Source organism: Hevea brasiliensis, chromosome 11 (genome assembly GCF_030052815.1).
Source record: "Hevea brasiliensis isolate MT/VB/25A 57/8 chromosome 11, ASM3005281v1, whole genome shotgun sequence".
NCBI classification, from domain to species: Eukaryota; Viridiplantae; Streptophyta; class Magnoliopsida; order Malpighiales; family Euphorbiaceae; genus Hevea; species Hevea brasiliensis.
Window position 1 is genome coordinate 94,455,396 of NC_079503.1, and position 25,523 is coordinate 94,480,918.

At 35.0% G+C, this 25,523-nt stretch overlaps 1 protein-coding gene across 1 annotated transcript; it reads left to right on the plus strand.

The window, feature by feature from the left end:
• The first annotated feature begins 11,629 nt into the window (after window positions 1-11,629).
• Window positions 11,630-17,300, plus strand: LOC131169051 (G-type lectin S-receptor-like serine/threonine-protein kinase RKS1). The gene is made up of 7 exons (XM_058129414.1): window positions 11,630-11,634; window positions 11,691-11,930; window positions 12,015-12,265; window positions 16,045-16,212; window positions 16,831-16,927; window positions 17,011-17,098; window positions 17,187-17,300. The coding sequence occupies exons 1-7, from the start codon at window positions 11,630-11,632 to the stop codon at window positions 17,298-17,300; spliced, it is 963 nt and encodes a 320-aa protein (XP_057985397.1).
• The last annotated feature ends 8,223 nt before the right edge of the window (window positions 17,301-25,523 follow it).

Consider the following 25,523-nt stretch of genomic DNA (forward strand, 5'->3'; position numbering starts at 1 on the left):
CCCTTTTTGTTAATTTTAAGAGGAAATTTTTTCCAAACTTTGACATCTTGATTTAAAAAGAAAATTATTTGAATATGGATGTGTGAATTAGTGCTTTGAATTTTTTTTTTTTTATGAGTATTTGATGAACATAACAGGTTGAGCAATTAGAATTCATGTTATGAAGGTCTAATTACTTGAAATCTAATTTGTTTCAATTTTTCAGGTACTTTGTAATTTTATCAAATTTGGGCAGCAGATTTCACAACCTGCGGCACAATCGATTTTGGTTGTGTCGTAGCTTGTGTTCACTGGGCGCAATTTTGGCAGAATATTTCATAACCTGTGGCACAATCGGTTTTGGTTGTGCCGTAGCTTATGTTCACTGGGCACAATTTGGGCAGAAGATTTCACAACTTCCGGCACAACCTCCATCCTTGTGTTCTAACTTGTGTCGTTTATTTTGTTTTGTAGGTTGACAACCCAATTCACCAGAATGGGCCCGCAACCAACCCCATGCCCAATAAGCCCACTAAGCCATTTAAAAAAAAAAAAAAACATTTCATGTCTTTATTTAGTTGCTTAATTAATTAGTGTTTTTAGTAGCTTGTTTAGTTAATATTTTGCTTGTGTTGCTTTTCTTTTACTTGAAACATTGCTTATTCAGTATTTTTTTTTAGTTACTCATAAGCACATTTTCTTTTGAATCTTTAGTGCTTTGCTCACTTGCTTTTAATTTGCTACTTCGGAATTTCACTTCATGGTTATATTTTTGAGCTTAACCTCCCTATTTCAACTTTTTGAGTTTAATTGCTTTAATGGATTCCATTCCACTGTTTCTTTTGCAATGAGTGCAGCAGCTGTCCAAATTTTATTTAATTAAATTGGCTGCACCTTCAATGAGGTAATAATTCTTATCTCAGCTTGTGTCATTTTCAGCACAAGTTGTGCTACCACTTATGAAATAGGGTATCCCTTATCCACTTTAGGCTTACATATCCATTCTTTATGTACATATTTGCCACCTATTTTCTGTACAGTATTTGAGTGAACCCATTGAATTTATAGCCAAATTATCCCATTCCTTGCAATCTTTTAACATTGAGGACAATGTCCATTCTGAGTATGGGGGAGAGGGTAAATTTTTTGCAAAAATTATTTTTCCTTTTCACTTGCATATAGTGACATACTCATTAATTCATACTTGTACATATTCACATATATACACTGCATATAGCTTCATACACTTAGTTATGCATACTTAGTTACATATAGGTTGATTATACATTTATACATTTATGCATTTCATTTATTCATTTAAAATTTTTGGATTTTTAAACCAGTCTTTGAATTCCAGAAGTTGCTTATTCAAGCAATCTAACTTGCCTTTAGATGGTTAGTGGAATGAAAGTTTCCAGTTGGGTACAAAGTCTTAAGCATTATTCTTTCTCTTACTTAATAGCTAAAAATTAATATATTCATCTAGGTATGCAGATTCTGATTAGTTATTTTGAGTTTTTGAATGTCTGAATAAACCTTTAAGGAAGAAAATGGTCATTGTCGTCTCACCATTCCTAGAACAAGCATCCTAGATCTTTCAAAGCGAAATTTTTAACTTACATTTGATAAGAATATGATTTAGGCATTCCTTCATATTTTTAAACCTCACATTTAGCCTTAACCTACCTTAATTTCATTTCAACCATTGCAAACCCCCTTGAACCTTAATTCCCTAATTTCTTTGGAACCCAAATCATTTACCTAGCCATAAAACCTAAACACTACCACCTATTTATGAGAATAATATTTTAGCAATTAAGTGTACATAAAAAAATGGAAATAATAAAAAAAAACTTGAAAGATTGAAACATCTTAAAAAGTGCTAGAGTAATTGTGAAAAGTTAAAAAAAAAAAAGTCACAAAAATATTCCAAAGGTAATTTTGGGGGTGACATGAAATAGGGACAAGTACAAAATCAAAAGAGTATAAAATGTAGTTCCTTTATATAATCATTGTGATAGCACTTGAGATTCATCTTGAATTTCTTTCCTCTTGTTTTAAAAAAAATAAAAAATAAAAAATAAAAAAATAAGAAGAAAATTGGATGCACTTTGAGTTTCATGATTAATATTATTCTCATATTTTGTTTTCCTTATTCCCTTTCATTGTTAACCACAATTTTACCTTATTTGACCCCATTATAACCCTTAAAAAGACCTAATGATTCTTTGAAAAATGTTTGTTACATTAGTGGAGTTAGATCTTTTATGCTTGCATATTGGTTTGGCAATATAATCTTCCATACATTACTCACCATCTATTTGAGACACATTGGCTATCTATTTCATTTAGGTTTGTTTTGGCACAATTGACTCTTGTAGCTGGTTGGTATTTGTTGCTTGGGTTGATTGGTTAATTCTTAGCTATTCTGTAATTGTTGAGAGTGATTGCTTCATTCTTTGTGCTTCGCTTATGGGAATTTGGAATGTTGGAGGCTAGAGGTAAGTTAGTGGTTTGAATTAGTGATTTTTGTGTTTTCAAAGACTAATTCTATTCCCTTCCAAATGAGTTTTAATGAAATTTTGCTTGGGGACAAGCAAGAGTTTGAGTGTGGGGGAATTTGATGCATGCATTTTATATCATCATTTAGGTATAATTTTTGCACATAATTTACCCTTGTACATAGCTATTACCATAGATATTAGCATATATTTAGTCAATTTTACAATTTTACACTTCTTAGTTTAATTTTTGAAATTTATTTGTTTTGTAGGTTAAATTTGGAGAAATTTAGTATATTTTGATCAGAGCAGCCATTTGGAAGAAATTAGAGTTGAATTGCAAAATTTTGAAGTTGAGTTAAAGGGGCCGAAAGTTATACAACCTGCGACACAGCTTGCGTCACAGGTTGTGTCGATTGTCAGATATGCAGTTTTTCTCAGGCAGCAGGTTTCACAACCCGCGACACAACCAATTTAGCTTGTGTCGTTTTACTGAAAATGGTTGACATGGCATTTTCGTTTCTTTGATTTAATACATCACTTTCTCTAGAATCTTTTGCCTTTTTACCCATTCTAGGGCAGAGCTTTGAATCATATAAAAGCTCCTTTATCTCTTTCTTTCCATAAGGAGAAAGAGGGAGAGATTTTTGGCAAGAAAGAAGGAGAGGAAGAGGAGCACGTGAATCATTTTGCAGCAATAGCAGAGGACATTTCTGCAACTCTCCAGCAGCTGATCCTTCATCATTTTATTGGGTTTTTCTATTCCTTAGCTTAGATTTTCATTATTTCTTCATTTCTATACTTGGGTTTGTCTTGAAACCATGATTTGTGAGTAGATATTTGAGATTCTAGAGATGGGTTTGTAAATATTGTTTTATATTGTGGTTTTTGAACTGATTTAGTCATTTAAATGAGATTTGCTGTATTTTGATTTATTGCTTGTGAGCTTGTTGCCTTGCTTGATGAATGGGCCCTCATTAAGTTAAGTTTTAATCCTAGACAGATGGACTGAAAAGTGAATGTTTGGGATAGATAATCTTGCAATAAACTTAGTTTTCTTGGTGTTAGAGATAAGCTAAGAGGATTAAGGGGACTTTCCAAAATCAATTAGAGCTTTAATTGGGTTTTTGTTAGGTTTGAAATACTGTGAAAATAGAGTTTAATTTAATGAATACCAGCTTTGAAATGCTTGAAAAATGTTTCAAAGAACTAAGAATTGATTTCCCTCAAAATTACAATTCTCATGTGTTTGGCTAAATTAGGAATAAACCACATGCAAATAATATTAAAAACCCTATCTCTAGAATCACTTTAATTTTTATTGAATTTAGATTTAATTCCTCCCAATTTCATAATTAGCAATTTTAATTTAAATTTTGGTAATCTAGTTTAATTAATTTAGTTAATTGTTTGATTTAGTTTAAATTCCTCAAATACCAATTTTAATTTTAAATTTCATTTTTAATATCTTTAAATTTTACCATTCTAATTAGCTTATCCTTTTATTTCCAATTTAAGCACAATTCCCTGTGGGAATGATATTATTTTTAAAATTATACTACTGTGACCCGTGCACTTGCGGAAGCTACTTCACAGCTAGCACACATCAACCACTGCTATTTCACCTTGCCACCACCACCATTTAACTATTGTTGTCACCATCACCACCATCACCTAGCCACCACTATTACTTGACTACCAATCATTACAACCATTATCACTTATTATTAATGTAATAAATAAATTAAATATTAAAATAAAAATTATCATTATATTACATTACTTATATTTTTATTTTGCAACTAAATATGGGAATGTAAAGATAATTGCATTATATTATAATATTGATTGTATTAAATAATTGATTACATTATGTTACATTGTACTGTACCAAAATGACCATGCAATTGTCCGAATCAGTGGAACTATCAGCAATAGTCTAGCTTGTTTCTTCCGTTTAACTAGGCCAAATTACAAGAAAATTTGCTAAATTTGTGCTGTGCATCAATTTTAATCAGATGTTTTGATTTTGTCAATCATCAAATTTAAACTTTTAATTGCTATATATTCCAATAATTCTTGAGAACATCCTTATTTCTATCACTGTTCAAGAAGTATTTCCCGCAGGATACAAATTATGAATTGTGCGAAAACTCTTCCCAGCATATTGCTGATTGTCTTTATACATCAATTTTGCACTTCACTAGACACCATAACCATTAACCAATCCATTGTAGATGGCAACATTATAGTTTCTACTGGGGAAACCTTTGCACTTGGTTTTTTCAATCCAGGTAAATCAAGCTACCGTTATCTTGGAATTTGGTACAACAAAATTTTAGAAAAATCTATTGTTTGGGTCGCAAATCGGGATTCTCCTATCAATGATACATCTGGTGTCCTCTCAATCAACAGTCATGGAAACCATGTCCTTAACAACAGAAACCAAACGACTCCCCTATGGTTCACAAACGTTTCGGCTTTGCCAACAAACAATTGTGTAGCTCAACTCTTAGATTTGGGAAATCTTGTATTTTTTCATAGTGGAAGTGCCATATGGCAGAGCTTTGAACACTTGACAAATACCTTGCTTCCCAACTTAAAACTCAGGCAGGTCTGAACTGGTTCCTAACATCTTGGAAATCTTCAGATGATCCCGGTATTAGCTGTCGACACCATATTTTGGCCAATCACCGAAGTCAATGAACTTTGAAAATCGACCCCCAACTAATATTCTTCGGTTACAAGTAACTCGATTAGGAAATAAACCGATCCCGCATCTAATCGAATGCTTTCCGATCTCTCAACAAAGGAGATCACACCAATATCAGGTCTCCATGCCATCTAGTCTTATTTCCGATCTCTCGTCAAAGGAGATCAAACCAATATCAGGTCTCTGTGCCATCCAATCTTATTTCCGATCTCTCCTTTATAAATATTGTGGAAAATCGTTTAATAAAGTTAAGGTTTCAGTCCGACTTAATGGTGTTTCCGATCTTAAGTGTTCAAATCAAGTTTCCAATTTTAATGATCTAAAGTTCCATCCAGTGTTTGGTCTCGGCTTAGGCCGATCTCATGGTTACAATGTTCTTCTGACCTCTTATACTTAGATTAATAATCGCTTTTAAGTTTGATGTCCTAATACGTTCAAACAATCAAGCACTCATACAATTTAGATACTTTTTGATCTCATCAAGAAATTGAACAAAAGAGATTTCATTTCATATCAAAATAAAGGTTACAAGTCATTCGGCTGGAGGGTCACCCCCAGCCTGTTCTCCAGGTACATTGACATTTTGCTCAGTCTCTCTCTCTCTCTCGGTTTCCTCCTCGCTCTCCTCTTCATCTTGAGGAGCCAGATCCACCATCCACGAGAAGTCTTCCCCAGGATAACTCCTCTTGAGCTCAGCCAGAAGATCGCTGTGGGCATTCACATAAGCACCAGCTTCCCTCGTCACAGCCTCTTCTTCTTTCGCATTGATTTCTTCGGTAAGGCGAGCAACATCGACAGTTCGGAGCGCCCGAGCTTCTCTAAGTTCACGAGCTTGTTCGGCCAACTTATCCTTATAGGATTTCATCCGACCTTCGATTTCAGCAATATAGTCATGGGCGGATGAAAGTTGGTTTTGGGCAGAAGCTGCGTCCTGGACCGCTTTTAGAATTTCTTGCCTCAGAAGATGAGCTTTTTCCCTGATTATATGCTGATTTACCAGGCTCTCTATGCTCAAACTCATCGTCTGAGCCAGGAGATCATCAATGCTACCTGGGGTTAATCTGTTTCGATCTTTCTGGAGGCAGATGGAAGCTCCCAGAACTTTGGCCAAGCCCGGATTCTCCCGAACTGATCGGTTCTTCTCTAAGGAATGAATGAGGACCTGAGCACCTCGAGACAGGGTCCTCACAGTAGGTTGAGAAGGCCCACCTTCCGCACTAGAAGGAATAGGTGGAGGTGGTGGTTCCTCTTATCGAGGGGGAGAAGGAGCTATCTTTACTTCTGGGACCGGTTGTCCCAAAGGTCGGGAAGAGTCTCCCAGTGCTTCTCCTGAATCTTGCCTTAGTGTCTGTGATGCCGCGGCGATCTTCATTTCTCGTACCTTCCTTAAGACCTCCCTCTTTCGCTTCCGGCTCTCTTTTGAAGCATCGCCGCCCGCCATACCTGCACAAAGAAAAGTCAGTGAGTTCGCTAAGGTTCAGAGATCAGAGATATATAAGGTACCAAGGCCTAGGTCAGAGATCTGAAGCTTGTATTCTTCATCGGTGATTAGCCGCATCATCCAATACTTCTGTTCGGCCATCACCGCGTCAAAGCAAGAGAACTTTTGGGTGGACGCCTGAGACTTCAACTCTTTCACCACGGCGTCTTCATCCTTATTTAGAGCGATCTTTTTTGGGATCGAAACGACTAGATGTTGCCAACTCCGTGGAATGCCCTCAAAGCCATTCCGAACTTTGCTCCTCAAAATGAAGAACTGATTCTTCCAATTCTTCAATGAAGAGGGGAGATTGGTAAAGAGAGAACAATTGGGCTTAGCTTGGAAGAACTAGAACTCATCATCCTTCTTGCGGGCGAGCTTATGTAGCTCGGCAAAGACTTTGGCCATGGGTTCTAGTCCCTTAGCTCGGCAGAGGCCCCAGAAGGCTATTAGAGTCTGCCAGGAGTTCGGATGTACTTGGGCTACTAAGACATGGTGAAATTTTAAGACGGCCTTGTAAATTTCGTCCAAGGGAAAACGGAGCCCAGCCTTCAGTTGCTCTTCATACACCATGATAAGATCGCCCTCATCAAAGAAGTGATCGGCCCGATGATCGCCGTGGCATTTGATTAGTTCAAATGAGTCGATCCGCAGATTGTACTCCTGGCTTATAGTTTGAAGATCGGTTTCCCTCAGAATCGAAGGCAACTCATCAATGGGCAAGTTGTCTCTCCTTAAAGATCCCCCTCGCCTCGGTCTGATAGCCGAACCGGTTACCGGAATGAGGGCCATGCTGGTTTGACCACCCGATCTGATTATGTCGCCCTCTTCTGAGATCCACGAAACGTGGACAGAAGGCGGGCGCACAGCTCCCTGACCCTCTACGCCGCTCATTTTCAGTGAAATAAATGAAGTTTTAACTAAGAGAAGGATTAAAACCCTTACCGGAGTGTGATCGGTGCCTGAAAAACTTGAAGAAACGAGAAAATTTTGAAGTCGCTTGCAGAGTGCTGAAAATGACATAAGAGAGCAACTGACTGACCCTCCCCCTATTTATACCCGTCTGAGTATTTAATGCTCACGAAGTCCCAAACGACGCTTCGGTTAGCGGAATCGACCCGCTTTCTTGACACGTCACGGGAAAGTTCAGAAACACAATAACAAAATCGAATAAAATGAGATCGGCTAGTTAGGGTTATCGGATTGTGTGAATTCTCAAGGCCGCAGATCGGCTAATGACGATTTAGTTAGAGATCAGATCGGATATGCACATCAGAGATCGGAAAATAACCAATACAATAATTAAATAATAACCTTCAAATAAAATGTCATTTCATTTCCAAAAAGTCAGATTATATCATTTGGGCGATCTCAAGAGATCGGATTACATCATTAAAAGAACCTTTAAAGGTCAGATTACATCATTTGGGCGATCTCTAAAGATCAGTACCACATCCTACCTAGTAAGGACCTATGTCAAAGCCTAGTCTTGTGGCTGAATCAAAAGATTTGTTTGATCAGAAAGCCAGCCACAGGCATTGGATAGATGTGCAGCTAAGATGGAGTGACTATGACTCTCATGATGGTGAGTGGAGTCATCGTCGATGTCATCGACCAGAACCAAGCTGCAGTTGGGACACCCGATGTGGTGAGGAGCCAAATAAACTTCAAGAGGCAGTCACCGATGTTAAGATTGAAATTAGCAGTACTCTTGCCTGAGATCGGCACACCAATTATACTGGTGGACCGATTCGAGATCAGCATGATCGTCATTCTCGATTCTAATCGGTAAAGTAGTCTGGTTCCTTCACTGTCATCAGATATTGTTCTCATATTTCTCCGATCGCCAGGATCGTAAATTTTTAGTTGAGGAGCAAAGAGAATAGTCGGAAAAAAAATCAAAAGCAGTCACCATAATCGGAATTGTCACCAGAGAAGCTAGAACAGGAGAAGTGGTGAAATGGAAGGAGGAGAAATGAAGTGTGGAGGAATTTTCTCGCTGGTGCATATATATAGGGCCTGAGCATTTATTGCGTACAGAAATCGAAGCGGATGCATCGGTAACCGAAGAATTAATTGCTTTGACTAAGGCAGATCGGATAAAGAGGAAGGTTCTGGAATAGGAGAGATCGGGAAGCGATGAGGGGCCCGATATGAGAGATCAGAAAAGGGTCATAACAAAGAGATCGGAAGGAATAGAGATCGGAAAGTTCGAAGAGGATGAGATGACTTCCAATAACTCTCTACATAATCAGAGCCGAGGCAGTTAAAGCATTGCAGGCATGAGCAAATCTTCACCGCATGCCTCATTTGCAGAATCGCCCACATTGCTGACAGACGCCAAAAACAGTTATGGCAGTTCTGTACATCACAATCTCCACCGTTGATCATACTTGTAAGGACGAACCCGGAGCCCTTGGATCAAAAGGCAGACGACAGGTCCGGTGCCTTTTATTCCCAGCCTTTGGATCTGTCCTGACAGGCAAGATCCTGAGCCGTTGGATTGAGAAGAGAAAGGACAAATATTCTGAATAGGATCCCAGCCGTCCGTTTTGATTCCCTTTAATTTTCAGACGTCGGATTATGTCCTTTTAAATCCAAACCTTCCGTCTCCCCAAGGGGAGATCCTGACCCTTCATTAGTAGCACCCGTTCCCTATAAATACCTACATGCAATACTGTAGAAGGGACAGACAAAAAGGTGGTGGTGATTATAGTGAAAAGGCTCTAAAATTTAATTCATTCTTGCTGCTTTGCCATTCTAAGCTTGCATGAAAATTGAGAAACTTCAGAAACTAGTTTTCTCGAGTATCTCCAGTGATAAAGAGTTTTCAAGCCTTGAAATCCTTTATTTCCAGTTTCTTCATCACTCTGCTACACCATTTCCGTTCAGTCTCATCTTCATCACCCCAACATCAACACATTATTCTTTTAGCTTGATCTCATTCTGACCCGGTTTCTGTCGCTTCAGTTCAACTGCATTTTAACCTGGTTTTTGCAATCTCAAAGTAAGCATTGGTCCTTGTATCACTAGCTTTCAACTCTACAATACTTGTGATCTCCAGAGTCAGTTTGATATCCTTAACCTCACACAGGTAAATGCCCAGACTGTCATTTTGCCGAAAGCTCGCGTTTTACTTTCTTTGCTTTTAATCTCAAAATTTTCATTAAATCCAGTCATACTAAAGACCCACGTAGATCCCTCCGGCCGATATTTATTCTCTTGAGTTTACTTTTTCCCTTCATAAGTTCATGTTATTTATTTGTCCTTAGTTTTTATTTCCTTCGAATATAGGGGTTCCGGTTGCGGGTAACTTGTAGGTAATTTAGTAGCAATGTCCTAACGTGATAGTTTCTTTTGAATAAGTAAAAATAATCAAAGAATGAATAGGGAATTAGGGGAAAAGTCATAAGGTCGAGCCACTAAGTGAGTCTAGGAAATAACATAATAGAGCGGGAATCGAGATAGGACCCCAGATTAGTAACCAAGAGAGATCAGATGTAGCCAGCCAAAGAGTTCAGATAAGGTAGTCAAATACAAGATCGGTGAAAAGTTCGGTCTTATGTCACGAACACTTTAAGAGGTCGGGGGAGAGTTCTTACCTGATCCTCATTCAAACAAAAACACGGAGATCGGAGGAGAGTTCTTATCCGAGATCCTTCATTAAAACTTTAAGCTGAATACTTTAAGAGGTCGGGGGAGAGTTCTTACCTGATCCTCATTCAAACAAAAACATGGAGATCGGAGGAGAGTTCTTATCCAAGATCCTTCATTAAAACTTTAAGCCGAATACTTTAAGAGGTCGGGGGAGAGTTTTTACCTGATCCTCATTCAAACAAAAACACGGAGATCGGAGGAGAGTTCTTATCTGAGATCCTTCATTAAAACTTTAAGCCGAATACTTTAAAAGGTCGGGGGAGAGTTCTTACCTGATTCTCATTCAAACAAAAATACGGAGATCGAAGGAGAGTTTTTATCCGAGATCCTTCATTAAAACTTTAAGCCGAATACTTTAAGAGGTCGGGGGAGAGTTCTTACCTGATCCTCATTCAAACAAAAACTCTTATCCGAGATCCTTCATTAAAACTTTAAGCTGAATACTTTAAGAGAAACATGGAGATCGGAGGAGAGTTCTTATCCGAGATCCTTCATTAAAACTTTAAGCCGAATACTTTAAGAGGTTGGGGGAGAGTTCTTACCTGATCCTCATTCAAATAAAAATGCGGAGATCGGATGAGAGTTCTTATCTGAGATCCTTCATCAAATTTTAAACCAAATACCCTAAGAGATCGAGGGAGAGTTCTTACCTGATTCTCGCCTAAATTAAAACAGGGAGATCGGAGGAGAGTTCTTATCCAAAATCTTCCACTCAAAACTCTTAATAAAATATATCTAGAGATCGGGAGAAGTTCCCTACCCGAGCTCTCTTAACAAAATTAAAACTAAATGACATGACCCCAATACACAAGACAATTTCACTCAAACACTTATTCACTAAAGGGCCATCTCACGAACTTGTGTTCCTCAGCAACCCAAGATAAGTGAAATATCAAACATCCCTTTATTTTGCACAAAGGACTAATATTATCACTATCCCAACCCCCTAATTACCCTTTTAATTTATAAAAGAGCATAACATTAAATCTGTTTACCTTCATTGAGGGACGAGGCGGGGTGCCTAACACCTTTCCCGCCCGTATATAGACCCTGAACCTAGAATCTCTGTTTTCAAAGTGGTTTCTTTTAAATTTATTTTCACGAATGATTTTCTTTAATTTCCATTAAAATTAAAGTGGCGACTTCTCACTTTTCTCACTTCAGTGAAGAGCTTTCGTCCAGGCGACCACAAAATACCTTGCGACACTAGCAATTTCTCATTTAGGATCAACCCTAAAGGTTGTCCGCAAGTGTTCTTATACGAGGGTCATGTTCCAAAATGGAGGAGTGGTCATTGGAATGGCGTTAGATGGTCTGGAATACCTTAACTGTAGAGAGTTACATTTATCTTCAACTACAGCTATGTGGACAATGAGAATGAGATTTCCTTCTCGTGGAACAATGCATATGGCTCAATCTTGACAAGAGCAGTGCTGAATGAGTCCGGCATTTTCCAACGGTCCAAATGGCATGAGAACGAAGGTCGATGGGAAGAGTTCGCGTCTGCGCCCAAGGACCAGTGTGACAGCTATGGATTATGTGGAGCCTATGGTAACTATGTTCGTTACAATGGTGAATTCGACTGCACTTCTCTTCCCGGGTACCAGCCCAAATCACCCCAAGAATAGCATCGGACAGATGGGTCAGGCGGGTGCGTTAGGAAGAATCAAACGCCACTCTGCAGAAACGGTGAAGGATTCGTAGAGGTGGCAAATGTGAAGGCTCCGGATACTTCAGTTGCTCATGTATTGGCAAATTTGGATACGAAAGCTTGTAAAAATGAGTGCTTGAGGAATTGTTCATGCACTGCATATGCAAGTCTAGGTACGACAGAAGGAAGTGGATGTTTGACATGGTATGGTGATTTGCTAGATACAAGAGTATTTAAAGAAGGTGGACAAAGTATATATGTGCGTGTGGATGCACTCGAGTTAGGTATCTTCAAGCAAACTGTCATTAGAAATTCGGGTTTCTTTTGTTTTCTATTTGTTTTGTTGATTATGTGTTTAAATATGCTCTTCTGCTAACTCTAGATGACTGGTTGATTATCATATTAATAGTTGCAGTGTTTCTTTTTTCTCGTCTTCCCTTTTCAAGTCAATATGCAAATAAGCGCAAGGACCTTCTTGCAAGAAAAGGGATATTGGTAATTATGATACTGTCCGTAGCCACAGCAGTTTCCTCTGTTGTTCTTTTCTCATACTGCTTGGTGGGGAGGCAAAGGAGATTATGTAACCAAATAATTAAATTCCTTTTAGATAGTTTTCCCATTTCCTCGTTATTTTTCACTTTAATAATCGTTAAACTACAATTTATCAATTAACTATGCTTGATTACAAAAAGTTTAAAACTATTTCCTACATTTGGTTGCCAAGAAAGTAAAAGAAAATATATAAAAGATTCTTATATCCTGTGACACCCCTTACCCGTCTACAGTATAGCCGAGCAAGTTTTGCCACTCAGTGTGTCGGAATATCAATTCATGTTTCAAGTTCACTTAATCCCTTTTTATTCATTTTTTTCAATTTTTGATAAATCTAAATTTTTTCGCAAATTTTATAGAAAATCCAGCAGAGTGCCGGTTATAAATTGGAAAACAGTTCTTCTAAACCTGTTTAAAAAAACACTTCCAGTAATATCATCATATTATCCTCAGTCAACCTCCAATATATTCTCAATTCATTTCAGTTTCTCAAAATTTACATTCATCTCATATCATACCAAATTCAATGAGAAATACTCATATTTATTTCTGAACACAGTTCATAAATAATTACAGCAAAAATATGATTACATGAGTTTATAATGTACATAACAAAAGTTTACAAGATACAAAATAACAAAATATCAAAATATCCCAGATGGCCTAATGTCCTACCAAATGCACTGTGATGTGAGGTGACTCTGAACTCTGAGTGCAGATATGATGGCTCACCCAAGATGCGGTTCTTTGGACTCCTAGCTAAGTCTCCAATACGCTGCGTGGCAAAGCGATTCCCGCTTAGTGGTGACAATATAAAATAAATTAAAATAAAATATGCAGAATGTATATTTACATTTCTGGGTAGACTTAGTTTCTAATATTTATTGCAGTGTTATTCGATTTGAGTTTGGTAAGATTTATTAACATTGCCCGAGTAACCTAATTTAGTCAACTGGACTGGACAAACGGGTAAACTGGCACTGGGTACTAAGTACCTTGGACCATCACACCATCGGTCACATTGTGTCTCCTGGTGTGCAGGCAATGACTAATAAGTCGTAATAATTATCCGGGATTAAACCCAAGGATAACAACTCAATATCATAGCCAAAGGCTATTATGTTACAGAATGGCATGGGAAGCCATGAAATACAGAATGGCATGAAGCCATACGCAGTACTGCTAACAGAACCCTAGTGGCATGCCAACCTATCCAATCCAATCACATTAGGCCTACTAGGGCATTTAGCACTTTTCATTTAAGTAATTCTTTGAAATTGAATTTTTGTGATTACTATTCACTTCATTGGTCAACTAAAATGTTGACTTTTGCATTGGCAATAGGTAAATTAATTTAAATATCATCAACATACCACATTTTGCATTTTTAACTTGTTGATATTGATTGCCAATACCATCTCTAAGCTTAATGATAATTAGACAAAAATTTCAGTTTTCATGCTTTGTCTTTACTGTTCCATTGGTCATATTTGCAGTGGAATTTTGGAAAAGTGATCAATATGAAAGTTGTTCCTTATTTTGTCTAGATGAATTTCTTTTTTTGAATCACTCATTTGGAGTTTTGTAGCTCAAGTTATGGCCTAAATACCATAACTGGCCGGATTGGGCAGATTCCAAAATTCTGGGCAAAACTGATTCTGCCAGATTTAGTGACTCAAGTTTGGTTGGCAATTTGACTAGGTTATGGTCATAATTTGGGTTAGGTTTCTTCATGAAAGTTGTTGGTCTATATGTCACCTTGTTGCTGGTAAAATTTCAGGTCAATTGGACCTTTCTACATTGAGTTATGGCCAAATGACCAAATACTGTTCATTTGGTCATTTTGCCCAGGCAGAGTGCAGGTCACCCGGATTAGGGCAAGCTTTTGGTCAAGTTGGTTTGGTTTTCTGGGCATGGTTTCTTCATCAAAGTTGTGCCATTATGTGTCTAGTTTCATGTCCAATTGGCCAAACATTAATTGAACCTCTACAATTCAAGTTATGGTATCCAAACAGGCTGGACTCACAGCCAAACCTGCAGGTCACACAAGGCAGCCACTCCAACCTCAAATCCCACAACCCAATTCACTTCATTTCTGGTTCAAACCAAACCAAATGGTCATTAATTGACCATTAAAACCTACTTCTATCATCACAAGATCAAAGTCTCATTTTCCCCCCTCCAAACCCTAACTCAACATTATCAAACTTGCATTTTCACTTTATTTCTTCAATCTACTTAGCAAATACACATTGTGGGCAGCCCTAATACCCTTTTAACTTCATTAACTCAACACCATCAAACCCTAACCATGGCTTCCAAAATAAGTGATGGCATACCAATGTCTTTTATCAAGTTTCTTTGTCATTTAATCACCAATATAATGCTTAAACATGAAATTGAATTGAAATTTAAGGTTTTAGTCACTAACCTCTTATGGAGTGAGATTTCTCACTTGCTAGGGTTCCTCTTTTCCTTTTCTTTTTGCTCCCAAAAGACTTGCCAAGAGGTAAGAACACTTTTTTGTGTTGCTAGGTTATGATTTTGTTGGGTAGAAATTGGTGAATCAAGCTTTGAAAAGCTTGAATATGCTTAGCTATGGAAGAGGTGGGTGACGGCAAGGAAGGTGGGAGAAGCTTTCTGCTTTTTTTTTCTTCATTTTCCAGCCCATTAAGTCTCTTTTAAATTAGTTTAGGCCATGTGTCAACCTTGGATTGGTTGGGAGAATTTTAATGACATCATGATGATGTCGTTATTCCATTTTCTTTCAATTTCTCACCATTTCTTGTCTCTTTAATTTCAATTTAAATTTTTAATAATATTTATTCATATTTTATGTCATATAATTCATTTACATAAATGGACAAGTTGGTCAAAAATCATCTCTGAAGACGAAATGACCAAAATGCCCTCTATTTGGCTTACCGAGCCAAAATTGTGTGTACCGATAGAAAAATTTTTCTAAGTATTTTCTTGGCATGCTAATGCCATAAGAACCTCAATAACCCTTCTCTGGAGTCTCAAAATTTATTTTATAATTTTTCCTCCTGGTCTAGGGCTGCTAACGGCCTTCACCGTCACTTCCCTTTCGGGTTACCCATCCCTGGTGTTTCGGCTCATTTAACCTTAGTGTATTTGGTTTCTAAAATTTTTCTTTGATTTTTTTTATGAGCATTATTTAATTACTTAATAACTCCTCACTCTAGTCTATTTATAATTTCAAACATTCTAGCTGCCCGGACCGACATTGGTCACCGGAACAGTAGACTGTACGGACTAGCTAAAGTGAGGATGTTACATATCCAATTCTAATTAGTTTAAAACTGAGACTTGGTTGACACATGTTCAGCTTTTTATTTTATTTTATTTTATTTTTTTTTGATAAGCAATTCATTTTGTTAATAGAAAAATAGTCAAGGAGAAACTTAGCATTAGAACGTCGACTAACCCAAAATGGACAACAATGCTAGCAAATCTTATCTCTAATTATCCGTTTTCGTTCTACATACAGCACAAAATGGGCAACATGAACTGTCTATCTATAGTTCTAGTACTCTCCCAGATGATCCTCCAAGGGAAAAGGAGCTTGACAGATCTGGAAGTCATCCACATTTACCTTTCTTCAATATAGACACAATAGTTGAAGCAACTGACAATTTTTCCAACAAACTTGGAGAAGGTGGTTCTGGCTCAGTGTATAAGGTAGTATCCCATGAAAAATAAAATTGTCAACTCCTTCATAAAATTTAATGTGAATATTTGGCATGTCACACTTTTAGTACTGTTGTGTGATATATGCGGCCATGGTAGGACGTCTGTGAAATAAGTCTAGAAATGTACTTTCAGGGTCAACTATAAAATGGACAAGAAATAGCAATGAAAAGATTATCTAAACAGTCAGGACAGGGGATAAAGGAATTCAGGAATGAAGTACAATTCATATCAAAACTCCAGCACAGAAACCTTGTTAGGCTTTTTGGTTGTTGCATTCATAAAGAACATAAGATGCTAATCTATGAATATTTACCGAACAAAAGCTTGGACTACTTCATCTTTGGTATGGCTCTTCTTCTATATGCTTTCACCCATCAATAATTTGCACTTCTTTCCATAATTCCTATAATCTAAGGGTCTCCAAAACTCAAATTGACTACAAATAAGTCAAGGAAACAACTATTGGACTGGAGAAAGCGTTTTGAAATTATTTTTGGGGTAGCTCGAGGAATTTTATATCTACATCAAGATTCAAGATTAAAAATCATCCATAGTGATTTGAAAGCAAGCAATATTCTATTAGATGCTTCAATGGAGCCAAAAATTTCAGACTTTGGGTTGGCTAAATTGTTCAAGGAACATCAAATTGAAGCCATTACAAAGCAAGTGGTTGGAACATAGTAAGATACTTAACTCCAACACCATCTCCCTGCTTGGAAACATTAAAAGGTCACAAACCACTAATAAAATCTGATGTCTTCAGCTATGGTGTCTTAATACTAGAGATCACAAGTGGCAAGAAAAACACGCAGTATGACAAAGAAAGCCCTTCTCTGAATTTGATAGGGAATGTAAGTTGATAGACATATCTTTTTTAAGATTAATTTCCTATTAGATTCACTGCTAAAGTGGTAAATGATGTCCTCAACTGTGTTTCAGGTGTGGAAGCTATGGAGGGAAGGAAAAGGCTTGGAAATAGTTGATTATTCATTATTGGAACATTCATACCCTTGTCAAGAAATTTTGAGATGCATTCAGATTGGACTTCTATGAATTCAGCAACACCCAGCTGATCGGCCAACCATGCTTGAAGTTGTGTTCATGTTAGGCAATGAAACAAGTCTTCCTTCTCCTAAAAAACTAGCATTTGTTTTCAGGACTCAAAGTGGGCAAGAATCTTTAATAGCCAGAGGAGAAGTGTGTTCTATAAATGATTGCACAATTACTATGATTGAAGGTCAATGAAATTCTAGTAGGATTTTTGAAGGAGAAATGGTCAAGTATGTAAAATCTTTGGATCAAACATGTTGTCAATCTTGCAATGGACGAGGCCTTAAGGTAAACCATGTAAATCTTATCTCTCTTTGGATCAAACATGTTGTCAATCTTGCAATGGACGAGGCCTTAAGGTCAAACCATGTAAATCTTATCTCCATTTTTCTTCTTTTTTGTATATTGTGTGTTTATGCGATTGTATAAGAGGTACAGATATACAAGTGGATAGATATAAAACAGCCTTATCACATTTTAACTGGGATTGTAATTACATTGAATTCTGCATATTTTTAGACCCAACCAAGTCTGTTTGGGATTTTCAGAAATCCTCCATCAAAGGAGGGTTTTGAATTTGCATTCCAGTTGTCTCCTTTCTTTTAAGTTCAATGTCGCTCTTACAATAGATGAAAGAGACAAATTCAGGTGAGGTAGAGGTTTCATTATGAATGCAAATGGAAGAGAAATGCTGGTAGTAAGAGGGTTACCGGTTGAGGATGGAATTTGACCAGGGAGCGCAACTCATGAGAGAGATCAGAGAAGAGACTGGCTGGCTCTGACTCTTGAGTCCAGGACAAGCCATTTTCCACTCGGACTTCTCCAGAGTCCTGAGGACAGGAAAACTTTGACCAGGGATTTCTCCAGCGGTGGACTGGATGCAACTTGCCATGTTTAAAAAGAATTCAGACAAGATAATTGATAATGGGCTTCTCACTAGCTCTTGTAACGAAGAATTCTTTGAGCTTTATGTGACTGAGACTATTAATTTTCAAAATCCAGGTGGATCCAGGCTCAATGTATAAGGCTTAGGATCCACCAATAAGCAAGCAAACTGCAGCTTACTGTTTGCACTATTACAATATTGTCTTTTAAAGACACATATCTTGAGATAAATAAAATATTTATGGCTAATAACTTTTATTTGAGGTAAAATTTTATTAATTTTTAAATATTATATTATTTATTTTTAATGACTCGTTTGTTTTTTTTGACAAAACTAACTAGTTTCTAAATATTATATTGATTTATTTTTTATAATTAATTTTTAAGTAAAAACTTATTAGTCTCTAAATATATAATTATTTATTTAAAATAATTAATTTTTTGAGGCAAAACTTATTAGTCTCTAAATGTTATATTATTTATTTTTAATAATTAATTTTTTGAGACAAAACTTATTAATCTCTAAATGTTATATTATTTGCTTCTAATTCATTAAGATTAACTTCATTTGTATAAGAAGTTTTAAGGTTTTTTTTTTTTTTTTAATTTGTCACTAAAAAATTCCTTTTTTCCATATTAAAAAAATTGTAATAACTAATTAAACTCTCTCTCTCTCTCTCTCTCTCTCTCTCTCTCTCTCTCTCTCTCTCTCTCTCTCTCTCTCTCTCTCTCTCTCTATATATATATATATATATATATAAGGCGTGTTAAGTATATATGGATTATATTTAGTTAAATAAAAATGTGATTTTAAAAATTAAACGTATAAATACTGACACATATATACTTACATTGTATTATGTTTGTATGTATTAAAATAAAAAATTATATATATATATATATATTTTAATCAATAAAATTAAAGCTTTTAATTAACATATTGTTATTAATCATTGAGCTAACACGTGTTATTAATTTCTTGAGAAAAAAATTCAAAATTTTGATAAAAATACTTTTAGCATTATGCTACAAATATTTTGATCACTTGAATTTATCAATTATACATATTAATATATTTATTTTAATTATTATTTTTTATTAAATTTGTTCTTAAAATATATAAGTACTAAAATAAATAAAATAAAATTTGATTTATTCTGAAGTGTACGTCTAGGCCCAATCAAATCCCAATAAAACCGCTTCAAGTTCAAATCTATAATTGCAGCAACATTTGAGTTTCATAGCATATAATGATTATTACGTTATTTTAAATATAATAAATTATGTTTTATAATTATTATTCTATTACATCAAAATTTTTTGTGTTATCAAAAAACGTAATCAAATATGTAATATAATTTTAATTACATTATAATTTTGATTATGCTATGTCATACATAGCTTACATTTAATATGATCGGTTTTCAATTTTCTGTTCATTTAAAAAAATAATAAAAAAGAAGAAGTATTGTTGTTTTCATTTTAAAAGCTTTTCTCATAATCATTTTCAAAACAAAAGCCATAATTGAGAAATCAAAATTCTTGATTTTATCTTCAATATTTCTATTTACATCCATTAAAATTCATTTAATATATTTTTTTAATATGAATAATTATAATTTTAATAATAAATTATATGAAAAAGTGAAACTTGTGCTAAATGAGTGCAAATTACATTTAATGAATTATAAATTGTAATTCTCTATGCTAATAGAATGCTTTAATTGAATGTTTTACACCCATTAGAATTACATTTAAGTTGCTTGTGTTTGTCTTACATTTCGTGTTCCCCTCCTTCTCATCCTTTCTTTCTTTAAATTTTCCCACTCCTCCTCACCATACTCTTATCCTTTCCTGCTCTAATGGCTGCTCATCACTCTCAGGCAATGTGTTTTTGCTAGATTTTCCAAAACTTTGATATCTTATGTCTATGATTTTCCCAAATATTAAGATGAAATCTGTGTGAAAGTCAAAGAGTTGCACGAAATTAATTAATTAAATTAATTTTGATTTCCATGAGTTTATGCAATTGATTTTTGAAGTTGATTAACCCAAATCTTTTTAATATTTATGAAATATTAAGTATATATTAAAAAAAATAACATATTACTAATATATATATATATATATATATATATATATATATATATATAATGGGAGTAACTTAATAGAGAACATGTTATTCCATATAAACATATTACATAGAATGGCAGCTCAATCAAAGAATGACAATTAAGTTAAAAAAATAGTTATTATTTTTAAAAGAAAAAATTGTTTTTAACAGGTAATATATAACTGCACTTTGTGGGACCCTTAATCACTCATTTGGCATTTAGTCTCATAACTAGTCCAGTCAATTTTGACTTTAAAACTTATGATTTCCTTTGAAATAAATTATTTGCAAGGAAAAAAATCAATTGAATTCTTGCACAATTATTTTTTATTCTTCTTTTTTTTAAAATGAAAATTTTGTAAGTTAAAAAGAATTAAATTTTTTTCATTTTAATTACGAGATTGATCAAAAAGAAATCAATTAAATCAAATTATTACAAAATTTTAGTTTTTAAACAAGAGGTTTATGAGGTTTTCAAACTTAAAATAGGTAGATGGAGACGTTAATGGTGGAGGAAGACCACACCATTGATGCATAATAAATGTGAAAACAAAGCACTTTTGTTTTCTATGGAGAGAAAAATTCAAAGTCAATAAAATTAAGTGTGAGGCTTATTTTGCACAGTTTGAATGATTCAACTTGTTACTCCATGTGGCACATCTACCATTAATTTTTTTTGTTCCAAGTAACATCAACCGTTGTTGTTATCAACCATTTAGATGATTTAATCCTCGCATGGACCAAATATAAGTTTTAGTCTAGCTTCAAGATTTTCCACGCATCATGTCATGGTGGGGCAAAGTGTTGGGAAACTTTTGGGTTAATTTTACTCATGGTCATTCAATATAGATGGTTATATAAGTGAAATCTCTTAACTTTAATTTGTATTATAAATATTCTTAAACTTTTATTTGATTATTAATAAAATCCCTATAACTTGTTATTATTGATTTGTAGATTAACTTATAATTAAATTTCAATCACTATCTCTTAATTTAGATAAGCATACCATATACGTGTCTCAACTTTAATTTATATCACAAAAATTTCTAAATTTTAATTTAATATATAAATAATTTTAATAGAAAATGTGTTAAATAAGAATTTAAATTTGAATATATTATTTTGCTAACGTAAGAAAGAAGGACAAAAGCTATATAATATCAACCTACGCAAAAACAAAATCACCCTATCTAATGAGAGTGTGAATATCATTAAAATAAGGTAAAATAGTATAATATCAATTTTCTTCCATTAAAATAAAATCAAAGAAATTAAGATAAATTAGATGTGAATTATTTAGACATCAACCTAAAATTGAATTAAAAAGTAATACAAGTAAAAATAATATTATTAATTTTTATTTAAAATAATAATAATTATTATATAACTTTTAATAAAAAAATTAAATAATTAATTAGTTATAATTATTTATAAAAATATTATACCATTTCTGAAAGTACGATTCTTATTTCAAAATAAGTCGAAAATAAATCATTTTTTAAAATTTTAAATTAACTATAAAATTTTGAAAGAAAATTTATATAATCATAATTTATTATTTACTATAAATACTTTTATAAATTTTTTTAAAAAAAATTAAAGTATAAATTTTTATAATTCAAAATGAAGTTGAGGAATAACTATGATACACTCATTTAAGTTGAGGGACGGTGAGTGAAATTTAGTTATTAGTTAACCTACATATTGATAAAAGTAAGTTACAAGGATTTTAATATACTAAAATTGAAATTAAGGTATTTTTATTATACAAATTAATTGCTTTCTCTGTGTGTTTTTTGTATTTCTTTGTTTTTCATCTGAGGAGGCCGGCCTCTGTTGATTGCTGTTCAGCGATTCCCTCTGCCCCATCTAGGTAGGGGGAACCTCCTCCCTTGTCTAGGACATGGCCAGATGGGGTTTTCTTTATAAATAAGGTTCTGAGTGGATTTTTTAGCGGTAGACCGTTGTTGATTAGTGAGGACATCTTGTTGGTCTACTATGTTGGATTTTGTTTCTTTGGTTGGATTTCTCACATGCAAGAGATTGTTCGATATGTGTCATGTTTTAGCTCTGAGAGGGGAACACATTTTTAGAATAATGGCATCTCAAGAATCCTTAGTCGGCTGACCCTCAAGGCTTTTATTACCATTTTGAGCTCTGCCTCATCACCCTCCATGAGCTATTGACCTTGCCTGCAATGGTGGTTATACAGTCTTCTCCTCTTGGGTGCTTCATGTCTTTTCTTTTGGGTTGCTTGATCTTGCCGTTTGTGGGTTTACCGATTAGGCAATGGCTCTGCTAGGATTCCTTAGGCATCGTCATTGTTTTCTTATCCCCAATTCAGAAGAGCTTCGGCCCTATGATCCACTTGATGTTTGTTTCTTCCCCAAATGGCATTGCAGCATTTAATTTGTGGTTCAGCCTATTTTCATTTAGGTTACCCAAATATATTAGGGTTTAATTATCTAATGGGGCTTGGGCTCTTATCTATTAAGTCTCTCTGTTGCTTTGTAGATTGGACTACTTTTGATGGGCTTATTACTTTATAATCCCTTTTTTTATTAATTAAACTCTATATTCTGATAAAAACAAAAAAAGAAATGTATGATACAAATTAAAGTTGGACATCATTGATGCAATAATTAAATTGAGAGAAGAATGGTGAAAATAACCCAGACTTGAGAGTAAGCACTAGTGTCTAGTTTTCCACATCTCTTGCCATATGTATTGGTAAATCCTATCCACCGTAATTGCACTGTCTTGTTTTGTATAGTGTAATCAAAGTTATAATGTAATCGTGATTACATTGCACATGTGATTACCTGGTTTCGTAATACAAAAAAAAAATTGATGTAATGGAATAACAATTACATAATATAATCAATTATACTTAAAGTAACATAATGATTATTACATATAAAAATGGATGTAATCATAATTACTTGTTTTGATTCTTTTATTTATTGTCAATACTATCACCATTACCATCACTACACAGCCATCATTTTTGCTATCACCACTACCACCATCCTATTACCACCATCGTTATCACCACTATCACCTCTACCACCACCTAGCCACTACCACCACTACTATCTCATCTTGCCACCACCACCATCTAACTACTGTTGTCACCATTACCACTACCACTTCCAATCATTACAATCATTATCACTTATTATTAGTACTATAAATATATTAATTATTAAAATAAAAGTTATTATTATATTACACTATTTATATTTTCATTTTGCAACTAAACATAGGAATGTAATAATAATTACATTACATTATAATTTTGATTGCATTACATAATTAATTACATTGTATTACGTTACGCTCTATCAAACATAACCATGCAATTGTCCTAATCATTGGAACTATCAGCAAAAGTCAAACCAGTTTCTTCTGGTTAATTAGGCCACATTACAAGAAAATTTGCTAAATTTGTGCTATGTGTATCAAATTTAATCACATGTTTTGATTCTGTCAATTATTAATCTTAAACTTTCAATTTGCTATATTTTCCAATAACTCTTGAGAACATCCTCGATTCTATCACTATTCAAGAAGTATTTCCTACAAGATACAAATTATGAATCGTGGGAAAATGCTTCCCATTATATTGTTGATCGTCTTTATACATCCATTTTGCACTTCACTAGACACCGTAACCATTAACCAACCCATTATAGAGGGTGACATTATAGTTTCTACTGGGGAAAACTTTACGCTTGGTTTTTTTAGTCTAGGCAAATCGAACTACCATTATCTTGGAATTTGGTACAACAAAATTTTAGAAAAGACTATTGTTTGGGTCGCTAATTGGGATTCTCCTATCAATGATACATCTGGTGCCCTCTCAATCAATAGTCATGGAAAACTTGCCCTTAACAACAAAAACCAAACGACTCCCCTGTGGCTCACAAACGTTTTGGCTTTGTCAATAAACAATTGTGTAGCTCAACTTTTAGATTCAGGAAATCTTGTATTGTTTCATAGCGGAAGTGCCATATGGCAGAGTTTTGAACACCCGACAAATACTTTGCTTCCCAACTTAAAACTCGAGCTAGACAGAAGAATAGGTCTGAACTGGTTCCTAACATCTTGGAAATCTTCAGATGATCCTGGGATTGGCAATTTGTTGTGTAAAATAAACCCTGAAGGTTATCTACAATTGTTCTTATACGATGGTCATGTTCCAAACTAGAGAGCTGTTCATTGGAATGCCGTTAGATGGTCTGCAATACCTTTTATGCAGAGAGTTACATTTACCTTTAACTACAGCTATATGAATAATGAGAATGAGGTTTTCTTCTCGTGGAACGTAGTATATGGCTCAATCTTGACAACAGGAGTGCTGAATGAGTATGGCTTTTTCCAACGGTTGAAATGGCATGAGGACGAAGGCTAATGGGAATAGTTCGCGTGTGAGCCCAAGGACCAATGTGACAAATATGGATTATGTGGAGCCTATGGCAACTGTGTTCGATACAATGGTGAATTTGACTGCACTTGCCTTCTCAGGTACTAGCCTAAATCACCTCAAGAACGGTATCGGATAGATGGGTTAGGCAGGTGCATTAGGAAGAATCGAAAGGCTCTCTACAAGAACGGTGAAGGATTCGCTAAGGTGGCAAATGTGAAGGCTCCGGATACTTCAATTGCCTGTGTATTACAAATTTGGTGTCACGACCCAACCTATGGGCCAGACCGGCACTAGGACCTGGGCTAGCCTAAAGCCCCTGAGGCCCGTAGTAAGCCTAACTATTCCTCAACCCAAATCTAAAGCCCATTTGGGCCCAATTTCAAGGATTCAACCGGACAGAGTCCGGCCATAAAATGGACCTTTCAACGGGGAGTTTTTGACTCACCCGACCTGTAAACACAATATATAATCAATTGGGGAGCTCAGCTCACCCTCCACATACTCATACAACATAAAAATAAATGGGAGCTCAGCTCCCTCATCCAGTCCATCAACATGCATAAAATAATAAGTTTACAGGTCCAAAATAACAATTTATATTACAGACCCAATTCAAATAAATATTTCTAACACATGTGGAAATTCTAAGAGTTAACAGGTTTATACAAAAATTAATAAATGACCTGCGAGGGAGAAAAGCAGGTTAACCTCAAAAATATCCTCCTGTGGCCTGGAAAAATATTGAACAGGAGTGAGCGTTCGACTCAGAGAGTAAAATATCAATTTTAACCATAAT

Coding starts and splice junctions, on each gene's coding strand:
- LOC131169051 (XM_058129414.1), top strand. Junction 16,928..17,010: donor AAGCAAGTGGTTGGAACATA/GTAAGATACTTA, acceptor TGATGTCTTCAG/CTATGGTGTCTTAATACTAG. Junction 17,099..17,186: donor CTCTGAATTTGATAGGGAAT/GTAAGTTGATAG, acceptor ACTGTGTTTCAG/GTGTGGAAGCTATGGAGGGA.